We start from the raw sequence: 23441 nt of genomic DNA, 5'->3' as shown, positions 1-23441 counted from the left end.
AAAATATTTACATCATCTGTAGTTGTTTTACTTTATAACTTAAAATGTTTTAATCTTCGGGTCGGACCTACCACCACCAATAATCATCAGTTAATAGTTATAAATATTTATCATGTCATCATTGGCACTTTTCATCCTAAAATAAATATTCATTCCGAAGCAGTGAAATTTCAGTGAGTTTTTTTCTCGTTTTTGTTCGCAAACGTTTTTATAATAGACACAAAATTACTTAGAGAAACCATACAAAGTAGGCATCTTGACTTCACTCTTTTATTTGCTTTTACCTCGATATTCTTAACACCTCTTGAATAAAAACATTTAAAATCATCCCTGAGCTGGACCTATTTTTATTAGCAGGCTACCTCTCTCAAATACTGTACTCATATCACATAGATAGGCGCTATAGAGAAATAGGCGCGCATGTAATGTGTTGATAATGATTTTTATTTGTGTAATAGCTACGTTGAACATTCCTACAAGAGGTATAGATTTAATAATAACTTTAACATAAATTATGTATATTATGACATCATGTAATCCTGACCTAATCAGGCTCACATATTATTTAGTAATTTTAGCTCAACACCTAAACATGTCTACATTTCTAGAATAAACTTTGAAAGGTTGGAGACGATGCAGAAAACGTACAAAGAGCAGAAAATAAATTAAGCCTTCGAACAATAAAACAATCTTTTAAATACGACATTTACTACATACATTTTGTATGTAATTGTAGAGCAATATCGGTTCCCACATGAATACACTTTTATTACTCTTTCGACCCCGACTCTCTTTAAAAGTCGTATAAATACTGGTCGGATCTTCTGATCGGTCAGAAAACGTTTTATTAATTTTAGAAGTCTAGACATATTATAGTGTTAAACAAAATGTATATAATATACAAAATAAGCATATACACACGCCAATAGTATCTCAATTATTTTTATCCTGAAGGGATTCAAACATAAAAACAATAATTTACACAATATATATAGATATTTACAAAGTCTTAAAAGAGCTCTATTTAACAATCATACAGGTTGGCCGAAGAACGGATCGACTTTTATTTTTCTGCACTTGCGCAGTACGCTTCGAGGTCCTGGTGCCACGAACGTGTATTGGCTTGGCCAGGCCCTGCCACCAGCCGCTTTACCTACAAAGCCGTCTTCAGACGCTTTCATACACCAAACGTACATTTCTCTTCCCGCTCCAACACATCTTTAATAAAAAAACAATAATAAACATAATCAATAATACGACACAGTACATTTTTATTTGATTGATTCGTTTATTCAATATTCAATAAATATTCAATAAATGTTCTCCACACATATATTAAAAATACATAAAATAATATTATAATTAACACGTAAGATAATAATTAATACAAAAGATAGTATGTGGAAGGAAACCTATATAAGTACGTATAAAACTTTACGCCTAGGATCCAAGAAAAAAATAATTAAAAAGTTGGCAAGAAGAAGATACGATATATCCTAATAAAAAGGAAGGAGGAGGAAGCGAAAACACCGGACAGTCGAAGATTTAGGCAAGCCCATTGGGGTAATTTTCAAAGAATGCAATACCAAAGATGGAGTAAAAAAATATAAATATACTGTATAAGAAGTTATCCAAGCAAAAGAAAAAAAAAACATTTTGAAAATGTTATGTAAGGTCTATTTCTTTTTGTTAGATAGAGTATGTTTAGTTTCACTTTCAATCCTTGACTTGGATTGGCTTGTTATTTAGCCTCACCTGCAGTAATCATCCCGCCCATCTCCGTCTTCATCTTTCATGTACGATGTTTCTTTGTACCCTGGGTCAAGATTCGACGTCGACACGTAGTTGTACTGGCTCTCACCCTGTGTACCCGCTAACGCACACGCAAGCATCAATTGGTTAGGACTCGGGTTGATCAATCTAACATAGGAAATATATCAGAGGATTAAACAATACAATCGATGGGATGATACTGAATAGAGGACGGCAATTATTATTACACGTCGATATGACATCACAACGTCATGCCAAGTAAGAACGTGCCCAAAAACGACACCAGCATGACGCAAAACATATTATAATATAAAACGCCTACATTTTCCTAATGTCTTTACACGGGAAAAAATTTGGTACTTTTAATTTGATTAAAAATGTATAGTTTAACTGGAAACTTGCACAACTTACCGGCAATAATCATTTGCAGCACCCTGTCCCTGAACATCAACCCATCCGCGAAAATAATCAGGTAAGCCGGTATCGTTGATATCGCGTCTGCGTGGTTTGATTTTAGGCTCTAAAAAGAATAACAATACACTGTGTTATTAACTATTGTTATATTTCCATGGTGTCTTGACGTGTAGACACAAGTTTCCATCAGTCTAGAAATACGGTAAAGCATAATAATACTCATTTTTGCCTACCTGAACACGGACTACAGTCTGACGAAGCTTTTGGTGCACTGTCTGCCTGATTCAGTGAAGGCTTAGTGGGATGTTTCTTTTGCGGTTCTGTGTAATCAGGAGGGGTAGCAATGGTTGTCGTGCGGAACTCGGGTGACTCTTCCGCTGGTCTTGCTGATGGGTTTGTGAACCCAGAATCGGATAGAACCTCGTCTTCGCCCGAATATATTAATCCTTTCTGTAGAATTGCGTCTAAAACCAGAGATAAAACGAACAAACGTTCCAGTTAAATCTATTAATTCACAAAAAATATACCACTTTACATAGGAATACCAGACCCTACAAAACTACACAATAACTGTTTTAATCACAGCTACATACCTGACGGGGTGATGGTCAAAATGGTTCTGAACGTTTGAATTCCTTTAGTCGTTTGTACTGTACACGTATAAATGCCGTTATCTGATTCATCGGCGTCGTGGATGATGAGACGACGGTTAGTGACGGTGTAGTGTCGTAACGTAGATTTTAGATCCCCGTCATCGAATGTCCAGCGAACCGCTTCCTCGGCTTTGCCACCGTATGGGCACATTAGCAACGCCCTCAGTTGACTTTCTGGGTCTTTTACATATCCAATTCGTTCTGGCTGAGAAGGTGGCTCAGTTGAAGGTTCTATAAAAAAGAAAAGAACATACTTTAGTTGAAATTAGTTAATCTGGCTATAGGCCTAGTTGTTTATAGTTAGTGTAGGCCTATATAAACTACATAAAAGATTTAGATTTGTCTGTAAACTTATCAAGCCCATAGCCAGGTTTTCCACCAGAGGGTTCTTTTTTCCGCAAAAATGATGAGGACAAGCGTAAGCAACTGAAGAAAAGATAGATGTAGGCCTAGCCTAAAATAATTGTCCTGCTAGCTAGTTAGATTGGAAAAAAGTGTCATAAGTTAGGCCTATTTATTAGTATTAGCGCGTTTACTGTCGGTCTCTAATTATTTCGAACGTTAGGAATCCCCTGGCTACGGGCTTGGTCCTACCACCGTCTCTTACCTAAAACTGTTAACGTAAAATTGGCACTATCTGTTCCATATTGATTGGTAGCAACACATGTATATCTTCCAGAATTCTTAACCTCTGATTTGGTGATAAAGAGTGTCGAGTCAACAATAAGCATATCAGAATGGCCAGATGTGATTGGGGTAGCTTCAAAGAGCCAGGTTACGTTAGGGGCTGGATCACCTTTATTCGCGCATTTTAGCTGAACGTTCTCTCCAGCATATACGGTTATAGGATCGAGTTGTTCCACAATATGTGGCAAACGATTTTCTCCTGAAATAATAAATATAGATGATAAACATTAATATTATAATACATCCTCCAATCCCACATTTCCGATCACACCACAAATGACGCATGTAGTCATACCTACGGTAGGCCTACATGTCAAGTAACTAAAACGCTATAAAGGATCTTGAAATTGGTAAAGTATTACCTAAATTCAAGAACTGATATATAGTAGAAAATCAATAGTCAAAAGATATTAAAATAATAGCAACGTGGACATGTTAACTTGCCGACCAACTTACCAATGACGGTAAGACGGGCACTTGAGGTAGCAGTACCGACAGGATTGGAAATCTTGCAGGTATACGGGCCAGCATCCTGGGCTGTTGCCCCCTTTATAATCAACACAGATCCATTCATAGCCTTCGAAATCCGGGATTGATCGTCCGTCTTCTCATCCAGTAACATCTATAATACATCAATGAATTTGGAGGTTCAGACTTAAAGCCAAATTGGCTTAATGCAATCTCCACACACATTATTTTATTATCATTAATATTTTTTTTTTTAATGTATGTATTGTGTTATATTTTGTGTGAAATAAAATCTGGAACTAAAAATAAATCGTGTTTGATATGAATTATTACAACCCCACAGGTTTCAACAGATTTTTAGTTTGCTCCTGTATTATTGAATTTTATGCCTTTGTCGCATAGGGCGTTCAGATATATAACCTATTCGTAATGATATTACTTCGGACACTTTCTTATTATTTACTATCTAGTTATACTCGTATACACGTATGTTATTTTCCTAAAACATAATATTTCATTTTTCTATAATTAGGTCTACATTAGTTTGTACGGTAGCCTACTTGCTGACTAAACGAAAATGTGTTACACCAAGGCAATATAACTAGAGGATGCTGAGCTCCTTAGATCAAAGGGTTTATCTGTGGCTGCGACACAATCAGCTCTACACCCCGACCGCGCGCCGCGAAGAGTGTGTAAAGTGTACTGTTGGTATTTGTCGCAGTCAGACATAAGATCAAATGAATGTTACGGGTTCCTATCTCGGCAAGGCGAGCTCAGTGCCCTGTTGTTAGATTGCCTTGGTTACACAGGTATTATTGGCAACCGCAGTAGATTAGATATCAAAGGTACACGGCTTGTATATATGTTAATACAGTTAACACTACACTGGTTATAACTAGTAGGCCATAATAATGTTAACAACATTGTAAGTGTAAAATCAACACCACAAGCAAGCACACACAGAATTGACGTTAGCAAATCAAGCCACCTCTGTTTCCAAACAAAGCTAAATCAGCATAATATTCAAAGTTAGTTAAAGTAAGCATTATACTATTCACTACGTCTCACTAAGTTCGAGCGATGACATCATACTCACGTTTGACGTCGTAAATGTAACTTCTACAATGAATAGAAGTAAAAGTGAGAAGTTCCGATATACAGTACTTTACAGTACAGTAAAGTACGGTTAAATTCGAACGCAAAACATCTATTGTAAGTCAGGCCTTAAGCTTCAACGTAAAGTAATTTGACCAATCACGGATCATTCGAACTATCGCTTGTGATTTGTCGACTCACTTGCATTGCGCCTATGTCGTAGCGTCGCACGTACGCCCAAGTGCGAGTATTGCCTCAAGTTGGGGAAGACATCTACAGTATGTGTTTAAAATTAATCTGATTGGCTGAAAGTTTACTAATCAATGACGTCATACGTTTGACGTCATAAATATTATCAAAGCGACGTTTGTCGGAAATTTTAGTTTTAAACGGATCGATCTTGAGTTGCGGGAGTGCCGATTTTAATGTTACTTACAAGGCAAACCTACGAGCACATACCAAGCCAGAGCTAAAGCGGTTGTTAGTAACTTGCAACTTGGGAGGAGTAGCACAAAACTCCGGCAGCAGACTGTCACCAAGCGAAAGCTGACATATGAATTTTATGGCATCTAAATGCGTATCTCTGACCTCATTTTCACCCCTGTACCACGTGATAATCGAATCATCAGCCCCGGGGATACACTTCAACATAATATCTCGGTTCTCAATTACGTAATCGTCTACTGGCCGTTCTTGAAATGATGGCGGCTCTGAAATGAAATACAAGTAACATAAATTGGTATATAAATTCTATATCATAGATCATTTACATTCATTAATCTCTTTATAAGAGATGACCTTGTTTAAAATGCATTTCAATTAATAGGTGTATCAGTAATGCGCAATTAACATTTACTGTCTGCATATTATGTACAAACAACTATAATTTATTTCTAAAAACATTTTCGAGGTAAGCACAACCTAGTTATGCATTAAGTGTACTAAATCATTTACATAGTATGTATATGATATGATATAGATATGATATTTGAAATAACAGGTGTCATGATGACATCTGATAGCAACTTACTATAGCATTTTGAATCGCCTATAGTGGTTCCATTCACGCAGCTAACATGACCGCTCCCACCAAGATAGTAGCCTAGGTGTTCATGACACAACAGCTTGCCAGTACTGCCATGTTGTAGGTAGTCATGTGTACCCATAAACCTCGATTGATTCCCACAATCAGCTGTAAAGACATTGTTCAAATATCTTTATTTGTGTTGAATTTATCTTATTTATTTAGAAAATACTTCGTGAAGCAATATTTTACATTATTTAAAAATAGCACAAGGAATAAAAAGATTTGTTTTTTAAGTAATACAATAGTTTAGAAATGTAAATCGTTTAACTGTCAAAAGTTCCATTGGTCAAAACAAAAGTAAGTATTCCTAAAATATGACTCCGTATCAAATTGGAAATTAATTTTAAAATGTCAGTATGATGAAACAAGATTTAAAACAAGGGACACGAAATCGATAGGCATAGTCAATAAAATACGAGAATTTCCTTTGATTATTTGATTAATAAAACTCTTTATTATACGTGTAGGCCTACAATTTATATATTTTTGCTTTATCGTTTTTTTCTGTTTTCGTCGATTTAATATTTTTGTTCGTTTTCTTTTACCATACGAAAAATGTTAATAGTAAAACAGAACAACTTCAGTATACGTAGATATAAAGTAAAGCTCAAAAAGTGATCCGGTCTTACCAAAGCACGTTGGTGGTTTCTCGTTATATTTTCCATTGACACACTGTATTATAGGCACTCCAACCATTGTATAACCCTTCTTGCACGTGTACACGTGTCTTGATCCATGCCGAATCCCTTCTACCGCTAAATCACTGTTTTCAACGTCTTCCGGAATTGGACAATCTTCTCCTAAATATTAAAACGAAATAATGATATATATAATTCATAAGCATGGGTGCGCATATTGTTAAGACCAACTCAGACATCGTCTTACGACGAGGCCCGACGAAACTTCAAACTCATCGGTGACTGTCCGAGTTGAATCCAAACGAGACAAGTCGTCTTGAGATATCGTCGGGCGTAGTTTTTATGTCGTCGGGAGAACTTTAAACATGTTTAACTTTCTCCCGACGAGATGACTCGTCGTACGACGCTATCTGAGTTGGCCGTTATGTTTTATGAAATAACTATCCTATTACAATAATATTTAATGCGGTAGCTTGGGTTAATTACCGGAATTATTGAATTAATAAAATACCTGATATAAGTACTTCTGTTGAACGATGCTTCTTCCCTGCAACATTACTTCCATAACAACTATATTTCCCTGAATCCATATCGGTGACATTGTGGAATAGAAGAGTAGATGTGACTCGGTAGATATGTTTATCTATCAAAAACGCTTCTCTGTTGGTGAATCTAGAACAGACGGGTTACAAAAGGCGGGAAATAATATTAAAAGGTTGCAATTTTGTAAAAGCGAACTAAAAGCGTAAAAAGTATTTACACTGAAGTGTGGGATTATAAAGACATTGGTTACCTTTCGGTAGGAACAGTTTTGTTTTGATCTTCATTAAACCAGGTTACTTCAATAGCTGGATAGCCCTCTAAGATACATTGTATCGCGGAGGTAACTCCATACTTGAGATAGAAAGAGGCATCAAGATTGATCCAAATTGGAACTATGAAGAAAACCACAATTGTAAAATTAAACAATGATATTACGTAATCTTTAGTATGTAGCCTAATCTGTATAATAGTAACTGTTACTTATTATATGCAATTCACAACACATGCTAATAACATTCACTCACTGTTATATTTCACAACTTATACAGGTGTTACAAAATAGAAACAACACAGTTTATTAAATCTAATAAAGTAATAAATAATTATCCGGTTAGAAAGTGTACTACGACGGCGAACAGGACACCAACAGTGGGTCAGTCTCCCTCTCCCGTTAATCATGAACTAGATTGCTGCATTAAAGAAGAGGTTTACTCATTCTTGGGATGCCTTACCACTTACGACCACCTGTACTTCGTGGGACGCCTTGCTATAGACGTTCGAGGCTTCGCAAACATAGGCCCCGGTATCATCTGGTTGAGCAGCTTCTATTATAAGATCGTTACCTCTGAAACAATTAGGAAAAATAGTATAAATAAAGTTATTTCACTTCTTATTGAGTCAGAATAAGGTTATTGTCTGCGCATGCGCCGAAATTGAATTACGTTAATGCGCAGTGATATTCAACACTGAATTTCAGTGATTTGAAATACACAATTATTACGCACGTTGTTAGTATTTCATCCGGAAACGCCTTCCTTCTCCAATATACATTTGGTTCTGGAAACCCGGTTGCATTACACGCGATTTCTATGCGATTATTTTCCAATACGTTTAGGACACGTGATGTGGATGATATCTTCACATCAGCTACAAAATAAAATCAAGAAAACAAAATTACAAATTTCGAAAAACATAAAAATAAGTCGTCAAACATTTATTTTGCTATATTAAGCAAAACGTATATGAGTAATATAGGCTAGCTTTGTTAAAGCATGCTTTCCACCACATAGGTGAATCCATCTGCGTATATTATGCGCATGCGTGTTCATTTCCATCGTCCTTTTTTTGGAAAAATAAGAACACCAATCAGAGCTTATTAAACATCGATTCGCGCGATCGAATATAATTTCAAACTTCAGAAAGACAACTTACCGTAAATGGTAACTTTAGCAATTGAGTCAACAATACCCTCAAAGTTTTCAGCTGTACATAAATATTCGCCCGCGTCTTCTGACGTCATATTTACAATGATCAGTAAACCTTCAGGACCAAACGTTTCTTCTTTCATTATTCTAAAAAACAAGGTACATATATAACGTGAACTTTCTGGGCAAATACGTGACCTTAATTCTTCAGCATAACTTCCATATTTTGGCCTAGTGATGACGTTTAGTGACTTTAGATAATCACGACCATATCATACGAAATGTTTGATATAAGTGTATACTTTAGGAAGAAGTTTATAACATGGATTGACAATAAATTCGAATACACTATATTCTCAATATTATATAAATCGAAAATAAAAGTGTATAGCATATGGCATAAACGTAGATCTCGAGTACACCAGCAGTGAAGTCAACTGATATTAAGTATCCGTCAATGACGGTCATGTGTCTTCAAGAAGACGGCTAAAAGAATAGTAACAGTATAGGTATTTTACAGATTTAAAAACTTGGTCATGGCATGAGCTTACTTTTCCTCTGGCATCGGACCATCAAGTCGATTCCAGGAGTATTCTATTGGCGGCGGCCCTGATGCTTGACATTTTAAAGTCACCGATCCATACTCCTTCACTAGGTGGTTTCCGGGTGGGTAGACTATCAATGGTGGAACTGACGGAACTGTGGGGAAGACGTCTGCTTTGGTCGTTGCTTTGTTTTCATCTTGGAACGTTCTGTCTTGTTCACGTGTTTCATGTTCTATTGTCGGCTCTGTAACTGGTATTCGCGGGCGGTTATTTCCTTCTGAAAAATAGTGACACGAACATTATAATTAGGAAATAGGTATGCAGTGAGCATAGAATCTCTAGGCCTACTATTAAAAAGAACTTTACCGTAAAACAAACGAAGGACAATATATGGTCAACCCTTATTCAGGGGACACGCCTATTAAAGGAGGTTTTTATTGGGTCCAGAAGGTGTCCACTAAAAGGGTTCTAATTTGGTGAGATGATCAGCATATTGTAATACTTAAATGTAATACCCAAAACCCAACACACAAACCGTTTATTTTGATTGAAGTAACGTGATACGTAATAAAATATAATATTATATAAGACATAATATCATGGATTAGGATTTTGTGCAAGTTTTAGCCGTGCAATAAATGGGTTATTAATAATAAAGAATTAGAACAACACGAACAAATTGTGCCATCATGTTGACGGTACGACAAAGCAATGCTATTAAACACCATTAAACAACATACCGACAATAATGTAATAATAGAGTGTGGTAGTATCTCGCCTAGATCACATTAATGGTTTTATCGTTCTAATTGCATATAATTGTATCACAAAGTAGTTCGTGACATGCATGAGGTATCTATTAACCTAGTTCAGTAAAATCTACCACAACGAAGCTTCTGTACGTGGCCTATAACATTATTTTATATTAAATGTATGGTAAGGTATTTGTTGTTTGTCTTTATTGTTGATCAGGCCTTAGGTGCACTTGAATGAAACACTCTTGGTGTTGAAATTTTATTCGTCCACAACTCTATAATTTTGTTTACATATATATTTAGCCTATAATATACTAGTAGGCCTACAACAATGAATTGATCTAGGCCTCCGCGGTTTAAAAAAAAATTAAAACATAAATAATGTGCATATCATAATTTAGATTCATAAGTAAATAAGTGTATACACATTTGCGCTAACGTTAAATTGTCGTACTAAAATGTGGCATTATACAACGGGGTTAACATGCATTTTAGCTTATATTGTAGAACACCGGATTAAATGGTTCACACATGTACCACATCAATCATTTCTGTTGAAAAACATGTTAAGTAATACTAACAAGGTTAGTGCTTCACTGCTTCTCCATAGACTTCTAAGCTAAAACTACGGGAAAGCAAAATGCTGGATGAAGGAAAAAGATTAATTAAAATGCAGATTAGTAGATTATGTCACTTCAAACATCTAAAGGTGTTAATTCTAATTTGCAATCCACAATCCGCAATCAGTGGTCACCTGTTTTCTGTCTCATACAAACGGATTGACAATCTTCTTTTGTTTCGAAACGATTTCTATTTCCAGCGCAGCCACCGTACGTAAACGAACGGCATATCTGCGCATTTTCATCGAAGAAAAACTTTCCAGTCAGTCTATTGCACGGTCCAATATCAGCAGGCTGGCTACAAAAGTCTTTTGGAGCAAAGAGCAGTTAATGATGATTTTACTTAATTGTATACCCACACCAAATAAGTTTCCAGATTCAAAGAACTATTGTTACTGATCTAAAGCTCTATCTACACTATCAAACTTGTGACAAAAAAAGTGATGTTCCCAAATATGGTAGTGATATGACATCATCATGTCCATTATTATATGGGCACATCACTTTTTTGTAAAAAAGTTTGATAGTGTAGATAGAGCTTTAGACCAGTAGCAATAGTTCTTTGAAACTGGAAACTAATATTTTTTGTCAAATTAGTCTGTTAGTGTAGACAGGGCTTAAATAAAAATGTGTTTTATGTGAAAGATTAAGTATTCGCATCCTAACTCTGTATCGTTTAATGTTCGTGTAGTTTTTTTTATGATTGCATACGGATAATCTATCATTTGTTATTTTATAGATAAATTGGAGACGCGGCAGACACAAGTTCATGGTTATGATCACAAAAGTATAATACTATACAGTACCGTACTTTTGTATAGGCGTTCTCATAGGAAAAAAAATAAATGTGATTGATTGAATAACTCAACTTAGTGACCGAGTTATCTCCCAAGCTTTGGAGAATTAATATCAAGTTAAGTTGCTTTGTTCGCCCAATAAGTATGTTATGCAGCAGTATTAATCGGTTCCATACTTTTGGTAAATTAAATTGAAAGGGCTTGCATTCGTTCTTTGGGTGAGGTAATTTGTATAATGAACTCTTTGAACTTAAACGTGTTAATAGCATGTGCACCCAAATACAGATTTTTCGCTTAAGAGATGATTTCATAATATTACAGTAGGCCTACGGTCATTTAATGGAGCAGCATGGTTGGTTATGCGTATTTATAAACGAAACATTTTACCAATAAGGCATTTTGTATGGAATATAAAATAATAGCGAGTGTTCGCTTTCACGACACGTTACGCGAGTACACAACAGCTATTGAGTCTAACAGTCATTCTGGTCATCGCATTAAGCCACCAGCACGCTGCATGTTGTACCGCAGGCCCTATAACAACAAGGATTGAAACCTTCTCAAACTCAGTTGGAATGTTTCCTTACTGTGTAACTATAATTTCGGCCTTCTTTGAAGTTTTTTTTTCAGGTAGGTCTAATTAGCGAAACTCCGTAGCGATATTGCAAACAAAGCACTTGTCCTCCAAACCTCCTGAAGTTAGATGATAACTTTTAATTAATTAGTACACCTTATCATAGTGTCCTTCTGCATGTCTGCGGAACGTTTCAATTAAACTTATTAATCAATAAAACAATTTTATTTAACAATCTTGAAACAATCGTACCCTGAAATTTAAAATGGTTATATTTCCGAGTATAAATTGATTTCAAAATAACACAATTTATATTGTTTTATCACATTTAATTCCGACATAATAATATAATTTAACTTAATATAATTACATTATAAAACCGCATGGGACATCTCGATTCTGTTGATGTTTATATGAAGTAGTATACAAGGAATACTTTTATAATCAACATCCCGTAGTGGATTAAATAAACGTGATTATTAGATTTAGGAGAAGGGTGAAACAATAAAGGCATTGGGCAGCCTTGTCGACACGTATAGTAATTAGAATGGCTTAGGTTTAATAGTGTTGTACTATATGAGGTCAAACACACGACATGTAATATTTTGGTTGAATGTAGACTGTTAGAGAAATACGGCGCCGGATTGTTACTGTATGTATTGAATAAAATTGAAGAAATCTAAAGAATAAAAATAAAATGCTATTAAATTCTGCATGTCAAAATTAGCTTCTATTCACACTGTAAATTGTATATAAAACAGTACAAAAAAACTTAAACGATGCTATACATTTTGGAAAATACTGTAAAAATCGTTTCAAGCATAACTCACCAATGAAAATTGCATAAACAATTGCGTTCAAAGTAGGGCCTACGTAATATCTATCAATAATAGTATTACCACTAAATAACAGTGATCTGCAACCAATTCTTAATTACACCACCTTATTATACCACCACCTTTATTGCTATAAACCCCATTATGTCACCCCATTTCCACCATAATCCAATCATAATCACCACCCCTCAAACATGGCTAAACACCCGTATACAATGTATTAACACTTTAATAAACCAAACATACCCCTTATCAACTGCATAAACCAAAACACCTATCAAACACATGACACAGGTGTGACGTCTAATCTTACCTGGTGGTGGGGGCATATAGTTGAAGCAGTTGTCACTGCCTTTCTTCCGCGACCTCTTTGGTTTGTATGGTTCAAATCTATCGCATTCAAACACTGCGGGCCAGCTCTGCCCATAGCTTGCAAATGTCGGTTTGCAATTTTCTCGTGCCTGAAAAATAAAACGCTGATATTCAAAACTGTTTACTATTTTTAATCATCTATTTAAGTTATTCTTATCGATACTGTAGGCCTAGGCCTAATATATCATATGAAACATGGAAGCGACATACCGGTACTTGACATGGTGAAATAATAATTTTTGCTCTAAACAATTTAAAATTTCGCCCTGCAAAGACGGTACTAATTAGGCCCATATTTATACTGTATTTATTTTATTTGTTTTAACTTGTCATGATCATCAACATTATATCAAAATTCTATCATTATTTTTACTGTCACGATCTTGGAACCTTCCTGTCGTGTTTGACACCGTCTTAATTACCATGAAATTACCGAGACATATCTTTGTTTAAACTACCACACGCTGCTATTCAATTGGTATCATGTTATTTCATTAGTAAATAGTCATTTCTAGGTATCGACATGGAGCTATAAAATAATTGTAAATATCAGAAATATTTGTCAGAGTATTATCATGTTGTCATCATCATGATAGAGTTACATAAAAATCATAAATCACGTTTACAATTGTCATAAACATCTAAACATCATTCTCATAATAATTGACAAGAACCACCATTACAACGTCGTCTTCCGGCGTGCCATACTGCGATTGAAAATAAGTCAAATATTCCTCTGCGGGGCCTCATTGCCGGTCATTTGAATCTTAAACGTCACAACCCCTCAGCTTGAAGCAATAATTAAGTATTACTTTATGATCCTTATAATCACACTATAAACTTACTATATGTATTTACAGGGAATAGTAGAATGATATCTGTATTAACGAAACACAGGTGTATTTTAGTAACGTTGATACTTGATATTCATATATAATGGATACGTATTTACTTTTACTAATGATATACTGGTATCCATTAGACTCATTAAATTAAAGTTGTTCCAAAGATCCGTCTACACTATCAAACTAGTTTCACAAAAAAAGTGTAAGCAATTAAATTCAATTCAATTTCTTTTACCAGTTGGTAATGTAAGCAGGGATATCTGTCTGCTAATACCAAATAAAAATTGGGGGGAGAGAGAGAGAGAGAGAGAAAGATAAAGTGTTGACACGCTACTTTAAATCAAATAAAGATGAGCCAAACAGTAAATTCAGCGAAATGTTTTTTAGACCTGGTAGCTAGGCTACACCTGGTTAAGATGTAAAAGAATTAATTTGTGTTCTTACATCCATTCAGTGTTAATGCCTTGGGCCAAATTGCCAAAAATACTTGTCAGTTACATCTTCATTCCAAACTGACAAACACTAACAACTATATAAATACATGGATAAGTAGTTTACGATATTCTTCTAACCTCATAATACATTTTGTTCGAAATTGAATAATTGGTATAACAACAAAATTTGAATATTTGTAAACGGTATATTTGCAACTACCACTAGGCCTATAGATATATTTTACTATAATTATCTATGGCAACTATACGTATACTTACTGTTTGGCCTATTACTGTTGTCTGTCTGTCATAAAAGCAGTTTCTGTCAATGAAGGGGGAAAAGCAATTGGATCGGCACTGATTAAACGAGTCATATTGTAAACAATTCTGTTATAGTTATGGTTCAATAATGTTAACCTTTTACAATAACATAGTTATTACTATACTGAGTTTATCAATATAGTATAATTATGTTTTGTCTATATACTGGAAACGATAGAAATAAAAGGCGTCGATTTGTTATCACTGTTATGATATAGGCCCACAGACTGTAGTGTTGTACAGAACATGTTGTTGAAATATTGTTTTGGTTAACAAGACTCGTGATATATTTTTTTTTCATTTTCACTATTCAAATAACATAAAAATAAAGAATACACATAGAACTGGTTTTTCACAAACAGCAAATAACCAGGAAAAAAAACATTCCAACAACAACTCAGAATCATTGTTAACAAGGTACAGTACGTTAACAATTAAACACCGTAAAACAAGACTCGTGATGATCAAACCATGGGAGCAAATATATAGATATATTTTCCTCCATGATCAAACTAGATTTTTTTAATCGAGAACTAAGCCATATCATGGAGGAAATACATAAATTGGGGTAAGTCTTTACCAACACTTATGACGTCATGAATGCAAACGTACCTGCTATTAAAACGGAGATATATTAATCATCACACCGCATGGTCCTTATGACCACCGGGGCACAGCTAACAAACCATAATTTAATTATATCACATACACGGTTTATGCTTACTTTGAATTTAAACGAATTAATGTTACTGTGTATTTTTTTCGATCACATAATATATTTTGAATATTGCATTCTTCTTATAAGCATTGTGTGTATATGGCCAGCCTGGGGCACGAGAAAATTAAATTTTATTCGCGTTATCAGAAACCTTCAGGCTGGATGACACGAGAGAAAATTAAGTTATAAAGACCAGACATGATTCAATATAATACCACGGCAAACGAAATTTAGAAACATTTGAAAACATAAATTAATATAGGTCTTAAGCTCTGTCTACACTAGTGTGATGTGCCCAAATATGGTAGTGATATACCGAAATGTGGTAGTGATATGAAATCATCATGTCCATATATGGGCACATCACATTTTTTTGTCACATAAAGTTTGATAGTGTAGACAGAGCTTAACATTAAAAAACGTTTTCCATGGAGAACATACGTGGTTTTACAAGCCTTAAAAATACAAACCACCAAGATAATCATGTTTTGTTTATGCTCAGTGGCGGTAACGTTTGTCGGTTATTTACATCTGTATGGTAACTCGTGACGAATATCAATTAAAGTATATTACTCCTTACTATAGGGACCACCAGTATGCCAAAATACGTTAGAATTAATGACCGATGTGACATCTAATTTTCGATTGCTTTCAAGCGTGCAACAAACTTGGTTCAAAATACGTCCCTTGAAACAAACTTGTGTTTTTGTTATGTTTGCTAAACTGGTGTAACGACCGGGCGGTAGATTTTTGTCTAGGCCCAACAAGATCTACAAAAGACCAAGGCTTGTATGACAAGAATGTGATTTCCTTACGGGGTAGTTTAGAAGCCCACATAGGTTGCTTGATGGTCCATATAATTTCGACGCACGTCCCATGTCAATACTGACATAGTGCAAGTTCCAGAGTATTTTCCCTGCTCAGCGTACCAAATACGGTATATTTTAAGGTTTCATATCTTTATCTTCATTCTGCGGAGCAACGTTCCCCGAATACAGGTCAGGTTTACATGTTTTTCATACATACCTGAACAACTAACATATCATAGAGTAGGCTACATTGTATTTGGTAAAATCCATCAATACTACGTTTTATTTCATTTCATTATTTATTCGGTCTATTTCAATATACATAATACAAAACTGAAATTGGAGAGACCAGGTTGGATAATATATAGCAAATAATTAACAAGTTACCGTAAATGTTTATAAAACTTTTAACAAATTAATTGGGAATATACACGAGTTTCACCAAGGAGAATATAGATTCGGCTCAGGAATTACCCTCTAGGCCGTTTGGCTTCTTGTTGACAGACACACGAAAGGCCTAAGTTGTTCTAACGTTGGTATATTAAAAACAAATGTCTTGGGATCAGCCTCATGTCATTTGACAGTACAATACACTTTATAAGAAAGCTTCTATACAAGAGAGAAACTTGATATAAGTGTATAATTCGAGACATGATGTACTATTGTTGTTGGAACCACAGGCAAATAATTCAGCGTGTGAAATTGTATTACACAACAATGAAGTTTTAAATAGACTGAATATGAAATTAGAAAAATCCATTTAAAGCTACAAGAGAGTTTGTGTTAAGTTATTATCATTACAATGAAGACTTAAATGAAAAGCGATTGATTCTGTATTGATAACACTTTAGGATTTAAATGTACGTATGCGTAGTGCATAGCCTATTGCAGGCCTACTTGTACCTGTGTGTTATGGTACCGGTATGTATGCACGCAGGGTGAAGGGAAGGGGAATTGAACTTTATCAAATGTCACATTAGGCCTATAGCAGAAACAATTTGAAAATAAAATCACACGGAAAGTTTCGAAATTCCTATTCAAAGAAAACCAACTTCTTTTAAGCATAAGGTTGGCCATTGAGAAATAAGTAGAGTATAACTATTGTCGTCGCTTTCTGTATAACATTCGTTGATATCCTCCAGTAAAAATTCCTTGATTTTTGAAATTATGGTAAATATGTGTACAACGGTTTCGGTACATAAGGCATGTATGCATTAATAAGCTATAGATCAATACAAACACAAACAACACATAAAATAAATAACTTGGACACGGTTGAGTTATGAAATATATTCGAAAGACCTTATTATATCACCCATGTAACACTGACAGACATGTTTGTTTTCCAATTTTGTCTCAATCCCCTTTGTTGTATTCGTACTTCATAGACACAATCTCTGCTGCTCCAGTCATTTTGCTTTTAAAAATAAAAACATGAACGATAACCGACAAACTGACGGCGTCGTCATTTATGTTTGATATTCCGCCACGCTTTAATTAAGTTTTCGACTTATTATTTGCAGAGCACTTAAGTAGTTCATGCCCCACTGTTTCAACAATGTCAACAAGAAAATAAGTGTTAGTAACTAACTTAACTAAGTCATACCGCACGTAACAAACATCGTGATTGGCAGCCTAATCATGTACATGATTTTAATTAATTTTGGTGATTGGTAAACAATAATTAACAATAATCCTCGACACGCCAACAGAACTTTGCACAATGCGATTAATAAAGTACCATATTCAAACAAATTAGTTCCGATCGCTAACATTGCTAATACAAGCTGTCTGGCCAACGAGACGACAATATTGACGGTGAGTACAGGTACTGCAATTAAATCCATAAAACAAAGTAACTTAGATCGAAAAAATACACTAGATTGCCAAGTATCACTGCTTTTTATTCGGTCTGAATTCAAAACCATGTGAAACATAATGGGCCCTATCATTGTTTCCAACAATGCGTTTATGAAGTAAAAGACCTATCATCATTACGACATCACCATCATTATCATCGACCTTTATCATCAGTCCAGACCCAAAACAATTAGGCCTACCCTCACCCATATCTCTAACCCGCACAACCGATACTCGCGCCATTTGAGCTGGGGCACCCTCGATTCCTCTTTAGCCATAATTCGGCTAATTTTCCAGATATTTTTTTTTTCATATCAACATTTTTGCGACAGCCGAATTCTTTACGTCTAACTCGCGTAAAAGAGAGGTCATCGCGAACTTTACACTGGACAGGTAACAGCTAGTACACATATCTATCATGATTATCATAATCATCATCAAAATCACTTAATGGGCGTGTCTCTCCAATCCAATAGGCGTGTCTCTCCAATCCAAAGGGCATGGCTCTATTACTAAATATATAACAATTCAGTATATTCTTCTTTCCAATATCAATTACTATATCATGAACCATCTCATGATTCATTATGATAGTTCAGTGATTTTTATCTCTTGTGTAAAACGATGTTAAATTTACCGTTAAATGACACACCTGAGCAATGAAAACAACTTTACACTCATTTTATCACCACAAACTGTTGCTTATTTGTTTAATTGAATATGTTACGTTACAGTTGTTTTGATTGGCACCACACAATATAGTAATATTTAATAACTTTACACGTGTGTGTAATGTGTATAATGTTATGAGCTATAATGTTTTATACATTTCAGTTGCGATAACACAAATTGGCTGAAATGGTTCATGGTCTATTAAACATAATAATAACAATTAAGATTTTTAAAGATGTTTTCTAAGCTTCCAAATGGTGCTGAATTAAGACCCCCGGAGAATTTCTATCCCAGCAAAGGCCAGTTACCCAGTCATTTGAGTCATTCTCACCATTCAAATCTCACAAGTTGGTAACATGTATCTAAATCATATAATGTATTTCTTTCGTACATGCATATTATGTTGTTTATCATAGTTTCAAACATAAATCATGTTCACACCATGAATAGTACAAATATTCAAGGTCAAACTAACTCATAAATAATAAATATATATTTAATACATGTCTAGTTCAAAATAACTCATGAGTGCGAACCAATAATATCGCGTTCAAACCCATATATTGTTTAAAAGTGTAAATTGTATAGGCCTACCATAGTCAATATTATCATTTTTTACAATAAATAACAATATGTGTTATAATTGACTGTTTTGTCTGGGAATTAAAATCAAAGTATATTTATATCTGTAATAAACTTTCTCAGAGATGGTGACGCTTGTATTGGAACCAGGGAGGTGTTGCGGAATAATTTGGCCCTGACAAGTCATTAAACATAACCCCCTTAAGTACAGTATATTTAAGGTATTTGTTCAAATGAAAACTACCCCTTGACAATAGTCCCAATAAAAGGCAATTGTTTAATTGGTAAGCACAGCCCTTAAGCTAACTCTCTTGACAGCGGAACGTGTTTCGTGTCGAAATCAATTACTGTTAAGATTCTGGTATTTTTACAAACAATTTTTTATTTTGTGTTTCCAAAACACTGGGGTTTTCATTTTCTCTGCAAAAGACATGAGAACGGAACATCAAGTAATAATAATCTAAGTTATTTTAATATTAATATTTTTATATTAAATTTTATTTATCGGAAAAACTATTGTTTGTTTCTCACCTACAAATTCACACAACAATTAGTTCTTTGATAGCAGCTAAACATTTTCTGCGTATGTTGATATTAAAATATGTTATGAAGTACGCCAGGCAATGTACGGCCATCATGCAGTCCTTGACATAGGACTTTTTGTAGTAAGTGTATGCGAATAACAAAATTACATCTGAACACATGTTATTACTTTGCTCAGGTTATAGGTGAACTTTTATTTTGTAGCTTTTAAATATGCGATTAAATCCATCAACAGAAATTTTTATTATGTTTTATTATAACCTAATTCTAACCTTATGTCATAAAAACAAAGACGTCTCCTTATATGGTGGGTCTGAAAAGATTAAACAGTACCATAAACAAGGAAATATACATGGCTGCAGTCGCGTGCTCAAATTTGAGTTGGTGTTTACCGACCGACCGACCATCCGACCGACATAGTGAGCAGAGTCGCGTTGCACGCGACTATAAAAAAAAGGTTCATGTTGTCCATTTTTCAACAAACCAACCGTCATGTTACTCAGTATCGTGTAGGTGTGGTACATGTAGACTGTATACGATATTAGTAAACCATGATGTCTAAATACAGTAGTCTAGATATCATATTGGACCATGGAAGACAAAATTAGACCACTATTAAGTCTTTGAAGTAATTCAATTTTCCGACTTACAAAACCCACCTGATAAAAAACACGCCTTTATGCAATCTCAATAGGGAAAAAACACTCACCGTTTCATGAGTTAAAGTCTAAAGAATTAAAGTACCTAATTAGTGAAACCAATTAAATGCAGAGGGTGTGCAAACAACGGACCCATTTCCACTTCACTTAAGTGGCTCTTAATTCGTTTTGTTAAAACTAAACACTCTGTCTTTGTGCTCGGTAATGAATGCAATAACTGTTCTATTTGCATATTGTCAGAAAGGTTCTTGTTTTATCCGTCACATTTCAAGTAATTACGCTTACAAGTTTAACATTAAAATTGCATATATATATATTCCTATAGGTCTGTATTCCTTATTGCACAAACTATCAGTAGGCCTATAATAAGATATTCAACAACATTTACATAGTGAGAAAACTCCAGTACTAAACTAAAGGTATAGTATTTAACCACACAGAACATTGTTTATGGAACAGCTAAAAAGACAGTCAAATAGCAACAAACAATACTGCCATATATCAAAATAGTATAGGCCTAAATAATGTAATGGATTATCAGTTCGTAAGTAATAGTGGATGAAAAATAAAGATAGACTATTTTGCTGTACAGTGTGTTTTCTAAAGAAAAAAAACTGAAGCTGAGAGTGTCTCTTTACTTAATTTTAAACTTTATTTGGAACACACCGTGTATTTTAGGTAATAGTTAGTTCCAGTGATTCTTACCTTTTGGCAAAGTTCTCTACATGGTCTTATACTCTGTTCCCTTCTTCTACGACGGCACTCTGGAAAGAATACGGAGCACACAAACGGTCGGATATATTCCGAACATCCTGAATTAAACAGTGGCAAATATTCTTCAAGAAGTACATCATCAGCCGTACGTATATCGAAATGGTTGAAATCATTGGGAAAACGGGTTGAAGAGTATGGTAAGCCAGCATCTGCACACACATTGGATACGGCTAAATCTTCACACGTTTCTAAATTTCGATTTTTCTTTGAAGCAGAATTCACTCCAATGCAGAGTGTTAATAAGTATATTCTCCAAACTGATGCTGTAACTTCCATCGCAAAAAGATGAGTTACAGAAAAACTGTAACGATAGGCCTACGTTTAAAAAAAGACTTCCAATTCAAGATTGCTACTTTCTGTGACGTATCCACTCCGTAAACTGTATTTTCAAACTTCCTTTTGATGCCACACACACTTTGTACACAAGTGACGAAAGGGTAAACAATTAATGCTAACAATGAAGTTGATTCGGTGGTTGACCTATATTGTTATCCTAATACTACCAACGACTACTTGTGAATTGTTGCGAACCAAAGTGTGCTTTACGCTTACCAACTCAATTAAGTTACTAAACAATTCCGTTAGAGGGCGCTATTGTATCTTCTTTGGCTTATATTAACATAAATAAATAATTATTCAGTAATCATTATAATTACTATGAGGTGTTTATTTTTAAATATATATTTTACTTGGCAAAATAGAATTTTGCCAAGTATAGTACTTGCTTTGTTTGTTTGTTTGTTTGTTAGCACGACAGCACCTACAATTTTCAAGTTATCATTCTGAATTTTGGTGTAAATACGTATATACAGTACTTACAGAACATGCCTATTGAATTTCAAGAAGATTAATAACAATTTGTATTCTTTTTAACATGGGCCGAAGTATAAATATGGCCCTCTGTGGCAATATTTTGCAAAGTACTTCACTCAGTTTCTGAGTGCTTTCATTTATTTGTTTGTTTGTATTTTTTAATATGAACACCGAGAGTCGAGTAGTATGTTGATATCAGCAGGGAAAACTTGAAGCCGGATAATTGGAAGAAAATAATTCGATTCTTAGGAAATATTTTACGGAGTATTTACTCGAAATAAATCAATATTTATACACACAAATGAAGTTTATCTAAATACAAAAGTAGCTAATAAAGTAACTATTGAAACATAGAAGTACTAACTATAAGAAAACCTAAAAAAACTAACAATAACATTCAGAGTAAATGACTGACAATAAATTACAAATTTTAATATCCACTGCATGTATTATACATTCAATCTGAATGATGAAAACGTGTATTATAACATAATCAATACACATTATCTAAATAAAAAAGCAAATAAGCACATTACATATGATGATGATTTTTTTAAAATAATATGATGACATGTATTGCGCAACACAAATCGCAATGTTGTATTGTTGAAAATGTACTGTATAGGACTAGATATATTTATACAGGATTTCACCATCAAGTAAAAATATTCTGTTTTACATTGTGGTCCTGTCTAAAGCCCTGTCTACACCATCAAACTTTATATGACAACACAATGTGATGTGCCCATATATGGACATGACGATGTCATATTATCACTAAAATATTTGGACACATCACACAGAGCTTAAGATACGAACATTTAAATACGTTTTAAAGGGAAAGGGAAATGAGATATATATATCTATCCTTAAAGGAAGTAATTGTTGGTGAATATTTTATATAAATTGATAAGTTGTTCTACTTTTGAATCTCTGCAACTTTAAACTTTCGTTTTACTAAGTGGGGTTGTTATATCTAGTTCTACTGCACGTGTTAAATAGGTATAAATATCACCAATCAGCTCAATTTCGTATGATGTTTCAACAAGATTGTGTTAATAATCCAGAAATCTTCTTTTTATTATTGTAATAAAAGCTTTCCGAAACGATTGATTACAAGCCGCATATAT

General features: G+C 34.5%; 1 protein-coding gene across 4 annotated transcripts; it reads right to left on the bottom strand.

Annotated features, from left to right (window-relative positions):
• Positions 1-252: 252 nt before the first annotated feature.
• LOC144847896 (hemicentin-1-like) lies at positions 253-21993 on the bottom strand. Of its 4 annotated transcripts, none has more exons than XM_078704465.1 (19): positions 21430-21993; positions 13223-13370; positions 10837-11010; positions 9334-9604; positions 8790-8929; positions 8363-8504; positions 8090-8202; positions 7609-7750; positions 7327-7487; positions 6807-6977; positions 6121-6282; positions 5550-5800; positions 3984-4149; positions 3448-3726; positions 2781-3071; positions 2421-2651; positions 2185-2293; positions 1756-1920; positions 253-1218 (listed from the first exon to the last, which is right to left on the bottom strand). In XM_078704465.1, exons 1-19 carry the CDS (start codon positions 21772-21774, stop codon positions 1032-1034), a joined length of 3648 nt encoding a protein of 1215 aa, XP_078560591.1. In that variant the 5' UTR covers positions 21775-21993; the 3' UTR covers positions 253-1031. The 4 variants fall into 4 exon arrangements, with proteins under 4 accessions (XP_078560591.1, XP_078560592.1, XP_078560595.1 ...); XM_078704466.1 differs by having other exon boundaries at positions 5679-5800; XM_078704469.1 differs by lacking the exon at positions 21430-21993 and adding an exon at positions 14840-14847.
• Between the last annotated feature and the right edge of the window lie 1448 nt (positions 21994-23441).

This window comes from Antedon bifida, chromosome 7 (genome assembly GCF_963402885.1).
Source record: "Antedon bifida chromosome 7, ecAntBifi1.1, whole genome shotgun sequence".
NCBI classification, from domain to species: Eukaryota; Metazoa; Echinodermata; class Crinoidea; order Comatulida; family Antedonidae; genus Antedon; species Antedon bifida.
This window is presented reverse-complemented; position numbering and strand designations above follow the sequence as displayed.